Here is a 19,312-nt window from a genome sequence, read left to right on the forward strand (position 1 = left end):
ACAGATGAGGAAATAAAATGCATTTGAGGTAGACCTTAAAGATTGAATAGCATTTCAATAAGTAGAGTTTGGGAAGGGGGAAATTTAGGTGTAGGGAATCAGATGAGCAAAGAAAGGTGAATGCATAAGATATACACGAGGGTTAGAAAATAGTTTGATTTGGGTGGCAGGTAGAGTAAATGAGGCAGATATGTGAGATAAAGTTGAAGAGGTAAGACTATTGAGGGCTTCAAATGTCAGCCTAACGAGTTTGTAATCCAAGCAGGTCTAATGACAAAACAAATGCAGAATTAAACCAGTTAGGAAGAAGATTTCTATATCCATTAGCAATAATCAAATGACTTCTGATGCCAAACCTTCCCATTTTTTACATTGACTTTAAGTATAACAAAGTATCTGCACCAAGCTAGAAATTTTATTTTACTGTTGTGTCACTATCATCCTTCCAGTTACCCAAATTGGAAGTCTCAGAATCATCTTCAATTCTTTTCTCTCCCTCAGTGTCTATAATTCTAATTAATTCTATACCTACAACATTTCTCACATTCATCTCCTTATTTCTACTCAATTGCCATTACCCTGGGTCAGGCTCTTAATCACCTCTTACATAGACTATATTCTAAAAGTCTCCAAACTGGTCCTACTGCCTCCAATCACTCACTTCTCTTCCAATCCATCCTTTACACAAGTGCCAAAATAATCTAAAGCACAGGACTGACCACATCATTGCCTTACTCAAAAACAGAAACTCCTTAGATGGGCATTTAAAGCTTTCCATAATCTGGTTCCAACCTACCTTCTGAACTTATTCCTCAAATCTGACATGTCCTTTCCTGCTGCTATCTATACATTCACACAACCTCATTTCTCTTCATCTTCCTATAAAGCTCAAGTCAAGAATCACCTCTCAAGAGGCCTTCCTTGATCTCTGTCTACCGTAGAACTGAAAATGTTCTTCCATATTGTCACAGGGTACTTTATTCAGACATCTCCTTTGACCTCCTAATATTTATGTTTATCTGTACACATTTCATTTTCTTCCTCAGTAGAAAGTAAACTCCTTGAGGGAAATAACTAAGTCACTATTTACCTTCACATTTCCAGAGCCTAGCACAGTGCCTTGTACTTAGTAAATATTCACCAAACTGTAATCTATTTATTAATTTTAAAAGGTAGGAATGATAGTGTGATATAGTAGAAATAATATGTCTAAGCTCTTCTAGTGAACCACCATGTAACCATGGGCAAGCCTCTTCACTCTTTGAGCCCTGGCTTCCTCCTCTTTAAAATGAGGAAGTTGGGCAAGTTAATTTCAAAGGTCATTTCCAATTATAAATTCTAACACTGTTTTAAGATCACTTCTAGCTTTAAGATTCTAAAGAATTTTTCAATTAAAATGATATGAAATAGAAAATTCACCTCCTTTTTAATCACTTTCAAAAATTCACAGATGTAGTGGTTGTTCAATTAAAAAAATAGGCATTACTCCTGGACATATCTCTGGCCAAGATAATTAGAACATTATTAGTTTATAATTTTTTCTGTCATAGAGAATAAGCAAACAACTTCAAAGAGAATGTATTGCTACTGAATCGATGATAGAAATTAAAGTTGATGCTCAAGGTAAAAGAAGAAGCAAGGAGTAGCCTTAAGAAAGGTCAAGTGATTTGGATTAATCTCAGCACAGATTTAACATCTTTTTAAAGAATTTTAGAACTAAAGGAGCCTTGAATAACATACTCATGGAATTACAGGATCACCATGAAAAGGAAGAGTGATCCCATAGCATCTCTAAAGTTAGAGCCTGAATGAAAGTTTATTAAGCTTTCACAGTGTGCATGGATGTAATGAGAAAAGCCAAACTGCTCTGACTGAGCTCACACTGTAATAGGGATAACCAAACAATTTAGGAAGTTTTTGTTACAAGTATTTCTTCAGTGTTTTTTTCTTCAGTAAACGATATCAGTTCTTATGTGGAACCATGTCAAGTTGAGAAATTTCTTTTCTGGATCTTCATGATACATGGCTACTGAAGGAGTGGGGGTTGTAGCACCTGCAGAGGTATTTGTCAGGTTGTATGTCTAAAAGGATTGCACCCCTGAACAACAGTTGTAATGGCATATGCACCATTGTTCAAGGGGTTCTTGAGTTAAAAGGCCCTACAAAAGTAAGGGAAGACTTCAGAGACCATTTAGGCCAAAAATCTCACCTAATTTAGGCATCTACTCTATAGCACTCTGGACAGATGATCAACTAGCTTCTTCTTGAACAATCCTAGGGACAGTAAACTCACTTTTAATAAGGAAGCTTATGCCATTTGAGGGCAGTAGGATCATAATGGGAAAGAGTGTCTAATCCTATTTTATAAACAAGGAGGTTGTGATCTGCCCAAGGTGACTCAGGTAATAAGCAGCAGCTCCAGGAGTTGAACCCCAGTTCTCTTAATTTCAAATCTGGTGATCTGGTGCTCTTTCCATAGCATACAAGAGACTGAGAGTCAAGGAAGTCAAGTGGCTCACCCAGGAAATACTAGAACCAGGATAAGAATTTAGGTTTGCTGATTCTTAATTCTAGGACTTTTCTTACTAAACTCAGATATTTTACTCTGTGAAGGTTTACAGCCATTGTTGCTGGTTTTTCTTTAATAAAGACAAGTTTTGTGACTTTATCATGAAATATATGTCACAAAAATACCTTATCATTAAAGTGAGCCAGACTCTAAGGAGTTCTCCCTACCTCTCTCAAAACCTATGTTCTCACTTGTGTGCATAATCATTCCCATTAGTTGAAAATAAAAGAAAGTACAGGGATTATTCTAGATTTTACTGGAAAATTAGTGCACTGCCAGATTAAGTTATTTTTTTCAAGGGTAATTAGGAAACCACAACTTAAAACCAGACAAGAGCCGCACAAGTAGGTCCTTTTTATCAAAAGCAATATGTTTGATGGGATAAGAACTCCCAAAAGGCTAAGAGAAGATAAGCAACAAATCTCAACTAGTACTAACTTGACACCTAATCTTCCCCAGCAAGGTGGTCTGTAAATTTTACTTTAAACCATATTTATGGAGGGAACCTTCGTTTCCCACTAGGCTGTACTTCACTGGCCTTCTCAATGACAGAAACTTCTTCATTCTGAAAGATCGTATCCGCGCTAGAACTCAGTAAGTAGCCTCTGCTCCTTGAGTCCTTCTCCCTGACTGGTATCCTCCTCCCATAACTGACATAGAATAAAAGCACCCAGACAGGACATTTCTTCATTTCCCATCAGGCTGCATTCCTCTGAACTTTTATCATGCCTCCATACCATGTACCTTCTCCAACTACTCTTGCTTTTTTGTCTTACTATTCTGTATTGTCTTCTCCATTAGCTTGTAAGCTCCTTGGGGTAACTCAGAAGCACAGTGGATAGAGTGCCACACCTGGGGGGGACCTGAGTTCAAATTTGACCTCAGACACTTACAGGGCTAGTCACTAAACCAAAACTGCCTAACCCTTCCTGCTCTTCTCCTACCTTGGGATATTTAGAATTGATTCTAAGACAGAAGGTTTTTAAAAATGTAAGCTTCTTGAGGGCAAGGACTTTCTTTTTTGCTTTTATTTATACTCCCTGGAACATTAGTATGGGCTTAAAAAATGTTTGTTTAACTGACTTCCAGTGAAGAAATTACATCTACCAATGCAGATCTGCAACTACTCTATAAGAAATACCTATATGATTTGATAAAAGTTACAATGCCAGCATGTAAGAGAAGCAGGCAAATCTTTCTGATTCCAAGACTGGCTCTCAATTTCCTTACCTTGCACATAGTAAGTACATGTTTATTGAATTATTAAATACTTAAAATGCAAATATAATACAATAATTCACATACATACATATCCTTAATATTCTCATGTTAAAAGAAAGAAGTAATTATTGTGTCATAACACAAAACAATGTTCATTAATTTCTGAAATTCTCATTCCTGTGTGCTAAAGAATCCACTCACATACCTCAGCAATTCATAGCAAAATGAAACCAGTATCTTCTAAAACTTCTTTCCTCTAGCAACTGATCGTAAAGTAGTTAGTTATCTGCTACAGTCATAAGCCAGTTTGGGGATGACTTGCAATATAATACTTATACATAGTATTTCCTCTATTTTTCTATTTAAAAATCACGGGGAGAAAAAAGGGCCAGACAGTTTCTTTGGCCCCAACTCACATTTCTTTACAGGACAAGATGGTCAATGAGATACTGATAGCCTGTACCCTTAGCCCTGGGAAGGTAAGAAAGAAATAGATAAAGTGTAAGAGGCAACTGGAAAGGTATATGGAAGAGTCTCCAGCTTTTTTTTTTTAGTAGAAAACCCAATTCAATTTTAGGCTAGACAAAGGTACTCAGGGAATTCAATAGCAAGGGGAGGGGTACTTGTTGAATGAGACTGACCAAAAGTGGGCAAGGGGCCATGCCAGTTTCCAAGTACTCAGAAACAGGTACAGTCTTATATACTCCAACAATCTCCAAACAGATAAACTAAATGTTAAACGGTCATCTTTTTTTAAAAAGGAAACCAGCTAAATGTAATTTTAGCTCCATGGTTTAGAGTAAAAATTCATAATAACATAAAATAGAAAGATCATACATAAATACAAAGATATATGACTAAGAGCCCTTACTAGGTAGATATGAGTAGTCAAAAGATATAATTTTCAAAAGAAGAAATGCAAATTATCAATAGTAATATGAAAAAAAATTCCAAATCACCAATAAGAAGTTAAATATGTCTTATTTATTTATATTTTTAATAAATTAATATTTATATAAATAAAAGTAAAAATAACTTAAAGGCTTCACCTCATATCTGTCAAATTAGCAGGCATTAAAAAATGAAAATCATCAATGATGGAGATGTTGTAGGAAGGCAAGCACATTAATTCTCTTTTAGTAGAATTATAAATTGATTTAGACATTCTAGAAAACTATTTGGAATGATGTAAGAAAAGTCATGAAATTATTCATACCCTTTGACCTAGTGATCCTTCAACTAGATATATACCTCAAGCAAGTCAAAGATGGATAAAAGTTTAATATTAACAAAATATTCATAACAGCATTTTTTTGTGGTATCAAAAAAACTAACCAAAAAAAACCCTAAAAACAAAAGTGAGTGCCTAAAGTTCAAGGAATGGTTGAATAAATTATAGCATAATATAATGGAATATTAGTCCTCTTTGAAAAATGACCAATATGATGAATCTATAAAAACATTTGATTAGAGCTATGTGAATTCAGGCAGAAAAAGTAAAGCAGTACCAGGAAACAATATCCACAACTATAATAAAGTAAATAACAAAATAAAAGGAAGTCACTCAGATTAAATGTAATATCTAAACTTACTCCTAGAGAACAATGACATAATACACTTCTCTCTTCCCCATAGAAAAGTGGTAGACCACACAAATAGAATGTTATATATGTTGTCAGATAAAAATCACAATACATTTTTCCATTTTTCTTTTTTCAAGAGAGAATTCAATAGGGAATTGGGGCAGGGTACAACAGCAACAGTGGTATTTTTTAAAGAGTATCAATGAAAAAATAGGTTTTTGTCCTAAAAAAAGTTCCTTTTGCTTTTAGAGGTCAATGAAGTATCAAAATATGTTTGTAAAAGAAGGAACTCAAGGGTAGGGAACAGGGCATGAGTGTAAAAGGAAACAAAAGTCTTCATATTGCCACCAAACTGAACTGAGGCAACGCAATAAAAATAAAATGGCAAATTAAGAACAAATAAATTCCTGAATGAGGGAAACAATATATTTCATTCCCAAGAAATAAGGCTTTGCATGAAGTCACCCATATCCTAAGCATTAACAAGAAGTAGAAAGCTCACTGAGGATTTAAGAGTAAGAAGATTAGGGTTCAAATTCAAGCTTTACTATCTATATGACCTTGAGCAAGTAATTTAACTTCTCTGAGTTATAATCCCTGCTTCAAAATTAATAAATACAATAACAAAATTATAAGGTACTAGCTTTAACTTCTATACTACTCCCAAGGTACATGATTTTAATATTTAAAAAATAAACATACCATAAACTATAAAAGTCTTGTCTGCCTTTAGAAAGTAAAGCACACAAGCAGGATGCCATATGGCAATGATGGTGAACCTTTTAGAGACTGAATGCCCAAACTGCCCCCTCACACCAAATGTGAGCTCCCCCACCTTAACCCAGACAGGGGAGGGAGGAAGCGTTCCCATTGAGCTGCTGGGCAGAGAGGTGGGTGAAATGAAAAATGTCCTCAGGCATGGTGGAGAGAGGGAAGGGAGCAGTTCCCTCTGGTACACGTGCCACAGGTTCACCAACATAGCCATATGGTATCCAGTAAAGTAGCTCAATCAATATTACATGAGTATCCAGGTAAGTGCATTTCAATTGCCTAGTTTATTTTTAAACAGGAAATTTAGTAATTTAAACAATAGAGTACTTTTCATCCTTTTAACTTAAACATTTTCCATATGTGATTTCATAACCACCTAATAATAAGAATAGCCTTCAACATACATAGAAGTAAGGAGTCAACTTATAGTCAGATTTTTTTTGATTCTGTTAGGAAAGCACTTTCTTTATTCTTCCCCTAAAACATACTCAGAAGTAAGGAAGAAAAATCACAGAATGTTAGAGCTCTAAGGAACATAGTGAATTGTCAATCACTGGAGTTTTCAAGTAGAAATTAAGTGACCATTGAAGAGATTTGTATTCAGATATATGTTGGACTTCTGAGGTTCCTTCCAACTCTAAGATCCTATGATTCATTCTACAAATATTTAATGAGATTAAAGGCCCAAGTGTGTATAGAACACTGTGCTAGGTGTAGAGGGAGAAACAAAGTTTAGATAAACATGGTTCTTGTTCTCATGGAGCTTACAGTCCTGGAAGCAGGGAAAGCACAAACACAGCCATAAAATATTACCCAATGAACACTATTTGAGACTCTGTCTCTATCTTGCCCATGTTGGAAGTTTACCAGTCATTTATTGCCTTTATAACCAGTGCACCCCTCTTTAGCTTGGGGGTCCCCTGGCTTCCACAGGGTTCACCATATTGGTGCCAGTCTTTGCAGACATTTGAAAATCATTAACCCTTTGACAGAAAATAACTCCTTAATTCAATCAATCCACCAACCTCAGCCTCCCTCAATAGCAGGGCTTATAGATGTGTAAGACAATGGGCACAATAAGTACATTAGAGGGTGCAAAACAAAATCATGTGAGTCCCGAACAAGAAATTAAGTATTTACTGAGCAATCAGGGAAGGCTTCATTGAGAAGATGCTTGGGAATTCACTAGTCAAAGTAAGGAAAACATTTTAGACATAGAAATCATCATGAACAAAGCTCAGTTAAGAGTTTCAACTTTACTTAGTAGGCAGTCAGAAGCTATTAAAATTTTTGAGTTAAGGAGTAATATAACTAGATCTATGCTTAAGAAAAATGAATTCTGGATTATTGTGCTTAAAGAAATAATGAACTGGAGGAATTAATTCCATGTGAACTAGAACAACTGCCAGGAACTGATGCAGAGTTAAAGGAGCAGAACCAGGAGAACATTGTACACAGAGACTGATATACTGTGGTATAATCGAATGTAATGGACTTCTCTACTGGCAGCAATGAAATTACCCAGGACAATTGAGAGGAACTTATGAGAAATAATGCTATCCACATCCAGAGAAAGAACTGTGGAAACAGAAATGCAAAAGAAAAACATATTATCGATCACATAGTTAGATATGGATATGGTTAGGGTTTTGATGTTAAAGGATCACTCTACTGCAAACAGAATAACATGGAAATAGGATTTGACCAATGATACATGTATAACCCAGTGGAACTGCTTGTTAGCTTTGGGAGGGGGGAGGAAAGGAGTGAGGGTGGAATCATGAATCATGTAACCATGGAAAATTTTTCTAAATAAAAAAAGGGGAAAAATGTATTCTGGCAACAGTGTTCAGGTGGGGTGGGGGAGAGAAGAGTAGAGGAGTTAAAGGGAGAAGAGGAAAAAACAGAGGATGAAGAAAAGGAATGAAAAGTTGCAATAGTCCATGTGGGTGATAATAAGGGTCTACAATAGCATGACTGGAGTAAAAACAGAAAGAAGGGAGATTCAAGAGATGTTTCAAACTTAACAAGATATAGACATTAACATAAGAAAAGGAATATGGAAAAATATTTCATTTCTTACTTCAGTTTGGCTTGTGGCTTCTGAATCAAATTAACCCTATGCATTATGATACTATACCATATGCATAGTGATAAGAAAAATCGTTCATTTGGGAAACTTTTTTCCATTGTAATTCAAATAGACTACTGCATGCCATCCTATATTCTTTATCTTTTCTATTTAAAAAACTCTATCTAAAGTAGTCAGAGCAGTAGAAGCAATTAGTTCAAGTAAGAAAAAGAAGAATCAAAAGTGGTAGTTGAAAAAGATCAAGTCACTACAGCAAAGGGACATATATATATGAACTATATTTTATCTGTAAAATATAGTAATATTTCAGGATCAACAAATAGAAGATTTGTTTCATAGCTAAACAAAAAGTTAATGGCAAGGAAACAGACTCAAGGAATGCTAAAGCTGGGAGGAAATTTAGAACAGAGAATATCAGAATATATAAAGGAGATACTAAAGGATCAGGGATTTCACCAAGTATCCAGTAAGCTCCATGATACAGGGACTATTTTACCTTTGTTCTTTTCATTCTCAGTTCCTAGCATAGAATTGTGTATATAAATGTGTGCTGAATTTTGAATTAAAGGTAGTCTAACCCTTCCATTTGATAAAGGAGAAAATGGGGTCCAGAAAGGGTGATATGTACATGAATAAACGTTTATAATGTTAAAAATAATATTAATTGATATTCCTGTTTTCAGGTAAGATTTTATTTTAATTCTGCCTCTGTTAAAACTAGCCAGTACAAAATTTACTAACAATAAGTTCTGCAATAGAGCATACAGATCAGTAAAAGACAAAATGATATCTTCCTGTCCTTTTTTACTAAGGTGCTAGGAGATGAGTTAATATCTGTGACAGATTCTGAGATTAAAGTAGTAAGCATTTTATTTCTACTAATCTTAATGAAAATCAAGACTCTAAAAGTCTAGTTATAGTCTTCCTGTTTATTTGTAGTACATTGTGGACAACTCACAACAACTCTTCGGGACATGATTCATCAAACTTAAGACTGTAGCTTCTTAAGGCTAGTTATACTACACTGATAACCAGTCAGGAGATTGAAGTATTTCAAGCGTTGTATACACCTGTGCAAGGGATAGGACAAAGAAAATAGCTATGAAAGGACACAAAACCTAACCTAGAGTAAGAGAGTAAAACAAATATTTTCATTCATCACAGATCACAATAGAACTCCTTGAAAGGATAACCAAAAATAGCCATACATTTGTTCAACATTATGTTCTATAAAATATCCCCAAACAGAAAGAAATAAGTAGGAGTAATTATTTCATAGAGGGTCTAAAGCTGAAAAACACTGGAGATTTAAAAGATTAAATCCTAAGAGTCACTATTGTGTTTCATACAAATTTTCTACTCTTTTGCATATGGCAATTTGTTTACATGAGAACTGGCAGGGACCTTAGAAGACAGAATGCTCTTTATCTTCTTGTTTCCTAGAGCCTTAATGTATTTAAGTTATTAAAAGCTGATAACCTCTTCTAAAGCTCAGCCACAGGAAGACTCAAAAGCAAAGTTCCAGGGAATTTTAGGATAAAAGTGGCCTTTCCAAGGACACATGTAATACCCAGTGGAATTATGCTTGGCTATGGGAGGGGTGAGGGAGGGGAGGGAGGAATAGAAAATGATTTTTGTAACCAAGGAATAATGTTTGAAATTGACCAAATTTAAAAAAAAAATTTTTTTTTTAAGTAGCCTTTCCAGCTCAGTGAAAGGACCTGCATTTTTAGATCTTTTCTTTCATTATCCAAATGTTTCTGTCATACTATGCTCATATGACACTATTTGGCCTAGGTTTCCAAACTCCTGAAGTCTAATCCCAGCTTAGACACTGATTCCTTTTTTTGTAACTCAAGTCACAGATAAACAATTTTAATGGCTTTGGCCTAAATCATGGTCTGCAAATAATCTTGGAACTATAGTATTTGAAGGGACTTTTACAGCTTACTACTTTCTAACCTGAATTCCTATTCCTCCTAAATTCATATTGTTTTTATCTATGAAGTCAAGCTGCTCTACAAGGGCACAATAACCTGTTCTGACAGGCCCTCAGATTTCTGTCTATAGAAAAAAAAAATCTCCCATGTTCACAGAATTCAAGCATTCTTAATTGCATCAGTATCCTCTTGCTCAGACCTGGATGGTACCCTAGTGATTATTATTGTCCTCTAGTATCAAAGCCTCCTACTTCTCCTTCTCAAATGTACAAACTAGTCTGATGTTTTCCTCTGGTAGGAGGAGAATGGTGTCTGCTAGATAGGCAATTAGTTTCAGTTTGCAGAGAAGAGTCCCAGAAAATAAAAGGAGGCCCTCATTGAAGAGCTATAGATTTAAAGGAAAGAGTCTCATTGATACAAGTGGAGCCTTAAAACCTTACCTAGGGACAGTTTTGTAAGAGTATTACCAATGGAACTGAACCCCAGCAGGAATAAATATCAGCCTTAGCCATCTTCCCAGAACCCAGGGAAACGAACATTGCAAGCCAAACTAGTTTCCTTGAGTTGAATCAAATATTTCTCTTCAAGCAAGGGCAGGCAACTGCTGTCCTATTAGAAGCAGACCACTGAGCAATCTCTGGTTTTCTTCCTAGGAAAAATCAGTACCTGATTAGATTACTTTCTAGTTGAAACTAAGCCAGTTAACCAGACTCAAGTTTTTTCCACCATTAAAAGTTAATTACATATACATATTCAAGCATGAATCACACAGAAATTCAGTCTCTAAAGCAAAAGGAAGGTTATTGGAGATTTGTGATGTGTGATTTAGAAAACTTCATGATCTGTGGTGGTCATGCTATCTACGAAACCTTTGTAATTTTTAAATGACTTGATTAAACTGAATTCTTTTTTGGAATTTCAAATCTTGAGTCTTCATTTATCCATTAATAGTTTATATATTTATAGAGTGCTTTACTAGAAAATATTTTCACAAGTGTAATAGAGAACTAAACTGAAAAGATACTAGGGTTCACTTTCTAGCTATATTATTTACTTTATAAATAGTATTTATAATTTTAGTAAATTGTATTCTATTTATCTATGTACTTTTGAGCAAGTCACTTTATCTCCCTGGGTCACAGATTCTTCATCTGTAAAATGGGGGCATTGGATTCAATGCTAAAGGTAATCTATCAGCTTTAAATTCTATAATAATAAACTTAAAAAGACCTTTACTTGAGGCTTTTTGGTACCATTAGTGCATAAGGCACTGAATTTAGAGTCAAAAAGACCCCAGTTCAAATTCTTTTGAGAGCACTTACCAGTTCTATGTCCCTAGGCAAATCACTTAACTAAATTCTTTTAGTCTCACTTTCCTACCTCACAGGGTGGTAAGGACTAAATAAGACCGCATATTTAAAACCCTGTATAAATGTTAACTATTAGGTAGTTCAAGAATAAGTATCCCCTTTTGTAACTGAGGAAACAAAGGTTCAGAAAAGGCAAATTGACTTGTCCAATATTAAACAGTAATTGACAGAATATAGCCTTGAAACAGGTACTTCTGAGACCAAAATGTTTAGATTTGGTAGCTATAAAAGTTAATGCCTTTTATTTATGTAGTGCTTTATAGTTAGTTGCAAGGTGTTTTCCAAGTCTAGTGATCTGAGTTCTAATGGAGAAGTGTTAAATCATCAGGTTTTTTCAGATGAATATCAATTCATACATACCCAGGATCAAAGTTGGCCCATTTACACAAAAATGTCATCCATCTCTAAGTACTTTGAAATTCAAAAGAACAAACTATCCATACAAACTTAAGCTACTTTATCATTTTTCCCTTGAGTATAGCAAACTGGAAGAGAAAAATCATTCTCAATCATTAATAAAAATTCATGATCCTATTTAGATTGATGCCCCCCAAATATAAAACAAAACCCTTTATCCTGCCATATGCCACTTATAAGCACTGATTAAAAAAAAAAAAACTCAAATAAGGCAAAAGTTTGAACCCAGATCTGTTTCTATAGAAAAACCAGAGTCCAAGAACTAGGACAGAGAACCATTACTATGACTGTAGCTTTAGAAAGGGTCCCAACTACCAAAGAAAAGAATTCTATAGCTGCACCAGCAGGTAAGAAGTTCAGAAAAAACTTGCTTAAAGTGATCTTGGACAATAACTTTAGTGTTATATTTCACTTGTTTAATGTCAGTCTCACCTTTGGACCTAAGGCACCAGAGAACTAAAATTCAATTATTGATTTCCGATCCCACTTCGGAAGCTCTCTACTTGCATAAAGCTCACTACTTGGGCAAGTTCTTAACTTTCCTGTGCCTCAGTTTTATCATCTGTAACATAAGGGGGCTGGCCTAAATGATAATCCCTTTCAGATTTCAATCTATGATCCTATGTTCTTAAAATGTCTTAAAAAAAAGATTTCTAGGTTATCTACTTTAGCTATCATAAAAAAAATTTATTTTAAATGAACATGAACTAAGAAAATGTATAATATATGTAAGTCACTTTACAAATGCAGAACTATCAATAACAAAATCTAAACAACCAAGGTTTTTAAAAAATGTGGATTCTTCCTTAGATTTCTAATAAGCCAAATGGCAAATTAGATAAATTTGTGGTTGGATAGGCAAGTGGAAGGAAAAGAAAGAATGTAAAATATTTTTAACCTATTTTTAAAAAGTGTGTTCAACCTAGATACTATACTGTAATTTCCCCTATAATCAGCACACCTATCCACAAGACTGTCATGTCACTGGACAACCTGGATCCGTTTTTATTCTGTGAAAGGTCTCTACCCCGTTTGTAAACAAGATTCTGTTTTTTTCCACCTGTCACAGCAGATCCAAAGTTTAGATAAACAACTGAGGGCTTTGGAGGTCCTGAATACACAACTTTTCACCAATGGGGCAAAGAGGTCTTCTATAATCATTTCTCTTTCTGGAAAAGAGACAGCCCTAACTCAGCCAAGACTCATGAACCAAAAGTTTGTCCGGATTCAGCGTCTGAGACAAAAGCGTATGAACTACGGATGGGAATAAATGTCCTGTATCCTTCACATTCTCACCAAGGAGTGAGTGGCCCAGAAAGAACAAAATTATTCCCAGGGCCCTCGGGTTTCCAAATCATTACCACCTTAAAAAGCCCTTAGGGCAATCGATATAAATGCCCCTTAAAAAAAAAAAGACCTTTTACCATGGCCAAAAGGTGTTACTTCTTTATGGTCCTTCCACATCATCTTTCTTTGAGGAACTGGAAAAAATATAGGGAAGGTTGGGAGACCTCATCTCCCTGTTTTCCACGAGGCCGTTAGGAGTGGGGTTGAAGGCAACCCCCAGATAATCTTGGGGTGAAGGGCAGAGGAGAGTTCCGAGCAGTTTCTGAGAGGATACCTGGGTAAAAATGTAGGGTGACACCTGGCTTAGCCAGAGCTGGGAGGGAGGCCAGGAGCTTCCTCCCCACAGAGGGGGAGGGGAGAGGAGGGAAGGGTGGGGTAGGGTGGGGCGGGGCAGCTACTCACCTCTGGGCGTGGGGCTAGCTTCGTTTCCAGGCTGGTCCGCAGGTGGGGTGGGCGAGGGTTCGTTCCAGAGCACCGACGGAGTCAAGGTCAGGGTCGCGGTGGGGGTCGCAGCCACAGTCTGGGTCGTCGTAGTCAGTATCATAGTCGCAGTCGGGGTCGGGGTCAGGACCTGGGGGGCTCTGGTCAGGATGCTGCTGGAGCCCGAGGGGACGGCCTCCGTCCTAGTAGACGTGGGCTCCGGTTCCAGCTCGGTGGTCCCCTCAGCCGCGGGGCTGGCTGCAAAGCTGACCGGAATGGGGGCGTGACTGACCGGCTCCTCCACCTGCTCCGCAGCAGCCGGATCCTGGTCCCCGTCACCGCCGGTGTCTGCGGCTCGAGAGGGGGGAGGCGAGGGGGCGCGGTCCCGTTCGCCCGCGGGGGTCGGGACTGTCCCGGCGGCAGAGGCTGCAGGGGAGGCGGAGGCTGAGGCGGGGACCGAGGCGGCGGCGGCGACGGCGGCCACGCAGCAGAGCAGGGCGATGCCCCCCAGGATGGGCAGGCTCCTCATGGCGCGCGCGGCAGCGGCGGCCCCGGCCGGTCATTCATTCAGTCAGGCGGTCACTCGCGCAGCTGTCGTACGGCCCGGAGCCCAGCCGAGACAAGTCAAGGCGAGAGACCGGAACGGAGAAGGAGACGAAGACGCCGCCACCCGCAGCCGCACCATCCCTGCCTCCAGTCCTCCGCCTCCTTCTGACAGGCGGCCGGCCGGGCCGGCGGGCGGGCGGGCCCGGGAGGAGGGCGACGTAACGGACGGCTCCGCCCCCTCTACGGAATCGACGACCTCTCTCGACCAACCCTGAACCACTCCAGTCCACGTGACGACGCCGCTTCCCGACCTCTTTGTGCCGGGACGACCAATCAAAGGAGGCCGGGAGCGGGAGAGGAAGGGGGAGAGCGTCGAGAAGGGGGAGGGAGGCGGGAGCTCGAGCTCTAGCATCCTCGTCCAGCGGTGGTTGCGGCTGCATTGTTCGCTGAGCGAGCGAGCGAGCTAGCGGGGCGCGAGCTCCCTCCCTTTCTGCCGGGCTTATGGGCTGCAAACAAAGGATGCACCCCCAAGTTCGTTGTTTTCTAAGCCCGGGTGCAGGCAATGTATTGTAATACCCGTTGTTCCTTTAAACTAGCCAGCCTGGCCTAGCATAGGGACTGTCAAGTGTTTTTCTCTTCCCACACACACCCCCTTTCGTTTTTCCACGCTGAAACAATGGGGTGGGGGGTGGGGAGCGCTGGGTCAGCAGCCCCAGCTGCTGTTTGCCTCCCAAAGGGCGGTCGTTCGATCCTTACAGTATCCCCGAACACGCTAGCAGCTCCAAGATGCAGAGAATATACCAAAGGCATGAGATGGAAATGCAGTCACTTCTGGGGAGGCAAGACATGTCCCAGTTTTGGATGGATGGGAGCCCAAAGCCCTGGCTAGTTTCATTAAACCGAAAGCAGTTACCAAATGACCCAGGGAATTAGCTACCTCAAAATGATTTAAAAAAAAAAAACTCCATTTTCAAGTTATTTATACAGTATTTTTCTCATAACCTTACAAGTATGATTATCATCTCTATTTAGCAGATGAGGAAACTGAGGCGCAAAGAAGTGTAAGGGCTTGTTCAAGGCCACGTAGCTAGAATCGTAGCATTATTTGAATTCAGACTTAATTCCATTGCTCTTTCTTGTATGCTACAGTGCCTCGCAAAAAATACCAGGTTTTGTAGGAGGGGTCAAGTTTTTAGAACTCATTAAAGGAAGAGCACTGGATTTGGAGTCAGAGAAGCAGGATTCCAGGCTCTGCATTTAGTGTCCGTGAGACCTTGTCACAAGTATTTCTATAGACCTCAGTTTCCTCTTATGTAAAATAAGAAAGCTGATCCTGATGATTTCTAATGTTACTTTCGAGTCTAAATCCCATCATCCTATGAAGTGCCTGAAGAGGCATTCTGGTCTGGAGGCCTATTCTCAACTCAGAGTCCCTACCCCCCACCTCCATCCTAGTTATACCATTGATAGAAGATGGTGATTTCAATTCCCTGTTCCTAAAACTCAGAAGCCCCTGCTCTTCAGTCATAGTGCATACAAAGGAATAAAAAAGGAAAAGAGTTATCATTTTCCCCTTAAGACCTGCCTTCATATTCCAATGAGAATTTTTTTTTTTAATTTTAAGAAAGAAGCCTCTCCTTTAAGAGTGTAAGGTATGTGTCCAGGACAAATCCCATGCCTATTTTGCTTCATATAGGTAACAATATAGAGTGGAAAACATAAATTATATACTAGAAGCTGGGAGACCCAGGTTCTAATTTTGACTGCCAGGAACTGCATTATACAAGTCACTACTCCCCTTCTCTGGTCTTCAGTTCTTTCCTCTATAAAAGAAAAGGATTGAATGAGATGATCTCTAAGAGACCTTATAGCTTTTAACAATCTATAAAACCATTCATGCTCTACAGCCTAACTTCACCTAATAGCATTGTATGTATTTAATAATAAAGATGTTTGAGGTGTTCCAATTGAAAAAGCTCATGACATCTGGGCTCTCCTGGCTCCAGTACTCACTCAGTCTGTGACCTTGGGCACATCAATTCATCACTTTGTGAAATGTTTCCCAATTAGTTAAATGGAACCAATATCTCCATCTTCTTTACAGAGTTTTTGTTTGGATAAATTAGATCATATCTGTGGCAGGTGCTGAGCTCTTGTAAAAGGGCAGAATAGCATCTCTGCATGTTTCCATTCAAAACCAAAGCCTATCTTCAGAAAGGAAAAAAATTAAAATTTCTCATAAGGGGTTGCAGTACTTTATTTTTAGAGGTTTAATCATTGCATTAGTTCATTTAATATTTACTGGATACCTACTGTGCAGCATATCACCAATCATAGCAGGTCTTGTGGAATATACAGAGTTGAATGAGCTAATGGCCTCTGCCTTCATGGAACTTTTAGTTCAGTAAAAGAGATGGAACATATTGAATACAAAGTAGAATCTAATAAATTTATTCTATTATTTAATAGTTGAGAAGAAGGGAGTCAAGTTAAGAAGTGTTTATTAAGCACTTACTATATGACAGGCATTGTTCTAAGTGCCAAAGATACAAACAAAAAGAAAGACAGTTTCTACCCTAAGCTCCAGGAGTTTGTATTCTAATGAAGAAAGACAATATATAAAGAAGCAGGTGGAGCATGGTGGCAAAGTATAGAGAATTAGAAGTGGATCCAGGGGAGAAATGAAGGATAGCTAACCTAGACTCTCTCAAAATAGGGATTCTGGGAGGAGCTCATTAATTGGAGTAGTTCATTCAAGAGGAGGGATTTCCACTGTTAGAAGACCACCAAGTATGAGGGAACTTCCAGAGTTAGAAGGCAGCTGAGGTATGGTGGTGAAATAGAAAATACTATGAGAATTTAGAGGAGGAAGGTACCTCAACTTTTTGGTAGGAACAATGAAAGTAGGCTGGAATAGATTATCACTGGAACTAGACCTTGAAGGAAGGGATAGGATTTCAACCCACACAGATGCAGAAGGAGAGCATTCTAAATGCAAAAGGTAGTAAGAGCATAAGATATTGAAAAACAAAAACCCTTATCCTTTTTCTTAGAACCAATATTGAATATTGGTAGTAAGAGCTAGGCAATTGGGGTTAAGTGATATGTTCAGGATTTGAACCAGACATTTCTATCTCCAGGTCTGACTCTCTATCCTCTGTGCCACCTAATTACCCCAGCAAAGTGAGAAAGAAAAGTGAGAAGTAGTAAGGTATAATAAAAAGAGCACTGGATTTTGAGTCAAAAGAGCTAGATTCCATTCCTGGTTCTGCTTGTGTGGTTTTGAGCTAGTTATTTCATTTTGAGAGGTCTCATTTGTACACTGAGGGGTTAGGAAAAAAATCATCTCAAGTCCTACCTACCTCTAAATTTTCTATGACCTCTGCCCTGTTTGTGTTCCAAAAACAACAAAAAGTCTAATTGGTACAAGCTTGAAGCCATTGGGATTATTGTAGCATATGCTTTGCTTTCAGCCTGGCTTCAGAAGGCATCATTGAATCAAACAACCCTTATGAAGAAGGGCTTCACCATTCCCAGCACTGTCCCCAGCCACTGACTATGTCCCAAATGTATAGTCAAAGTCCTTGGAATAGTAGCACCCATTTCCCCAGCCCTCTAGTCAAAGGCACTAAGTTCTTATCACTGGAGACCATAATGCTATCAAATGGTTCAACATTAGAAACAGATATGGTTTTACCAATAGAAATTACATTAAGAAGATGGCTAAATCACTATTTGTTTTACTGCTGCACCTTAAGAACCATAATGCCTTTCCAACTATTTGCCAATGGAAACCTTGTATATATTTTCTTCCCTAATTAGCAAGTAGATTTTCATATTTCCATTTTCATCCCAGCACTTAGTACATAAGCCCTTAATAAATACTTTTTCGTTGATTCATTCATTTGGCAGTGCCATTAAAGGATTTTCAGCAAAGAAGTTATGAAGGGTAATATTTAGAATTATTAATCTGATGGTGATATATAAGATGCATTGAGGTAAAAAGAGGTCACTATAACGGTCAAGGTACTAGGTAATGAGAAACTAGCCTGGGATGGTGGCAGCAGGACTGGAAAGAAGCTAATTGTGTGTTAGTATAAGGCAGATCATGAGCCCTGGAGGTACATGTCAACACAGGAAAGTTTTGGCTGAGCCTATTCCCTACTGAAATATAAGCCATGTGAAATTAAATCATAGTATGAAGTTGAACATATAATGCAACCAAGTAATGATCCAATTCTATTATAAATACTAGCTCCTATTCATATAGTGCTTCATGGTTTACAAAGTTCTTTCATCTAATGAGCCCTATTATGTAGGCTCTATGAGTATTATTGTTCTCATTTTAGAGGTTCAGAAACTAAGGTTCAGAGATGTAAAATGTCCCTCAAAATATAATGGTTACATGTGATAAAAACCTGATGTAAGAGTTAGCAAGGTGGGCATTAATCACATCATCCAGGACCAGAATTCTAGCATAAAAGAGTCTTGTTATATTTATGAAACTAAAAATAAATTTAGTACACTAAAGAGTACTAATGACTAATAAATACTGGCACACATAGAGTTCTACTCTTTTTTATTTTTAATTTTTAAAATAAGAACCCTTACCTTCCATCTTAGAATCAATACTATGTATTGGTTCTAAGGCAGAAGAGTAGTAACAGCTAGACAATGGGAGTTAAGTGATTTGCCCAGGGTCACACAGCTAGGAAGTGTCTGAGGCCAAATTTGAACCCAGGACCTCCCATCTCTAGGTCTGGCTCTCAATACACTGAGCCACCCAGCTGCTCCCAGAGTTCCACTTTTAAATTATTTGCCTCAATAAAGTTAAGCGTACAAAGACAAAATTCATGAATTTAGACTTATTCTCCACTTCTTTAGTTTTCAAGTAGTCAGTAGTTATCATCATCATCATATTATCCTAAAAATAAAATGTCATATATGTCATACTTTTCATACCACTTTCCTCAAAACATATGTTCCAGTGAAATGCTAGGGACTGAGTGAAAGTTATGTAAATTAGAAGGCAAAGT

At 38.1% G+C, this 19,312-nt stretch overlaps 1 protein-coding gene across 1 annotated transcript in view; it reads right to left on the bottom strand.

Moving 5' to 3' along the window:
• MEGF9 (multiple EGF like domains 9) overlaps positions 1-14,717 on the bottom strand; it is a 125,842-nt gene extending 111,125 nt beyond the window's left edge. Inside the window, exon 1 of the mRNA XM_007474553.3 lies at positions 13,713-14,717. Coding sequence (XP_007474615.2) covers positions 13,713-14,259 — 547 coding nt within the window. The 5' untranslated portion in view covers positions 14,260-14,717. The remainder of the gene's footprint in view (positions 1-13,712) is intronic.
• Positions 14,718-19,312: the final 4,595 nt, after the last annotated feature.

Source organism: Monodelphis domestica, chromosome 1 (genome assembly GCF_027887165.1).
Source record: "Monodelphis domestica isolate mMonDom1 chromosome 1, mMonDom1.pri, whole genome shotgun sequence".
Lineage (NCBI taxonomy): Eukaryota > Metazoa > Chordata > Mammalia > Didelphimorphia > Didelphidae > Monodelphis > Monodelphis domestica.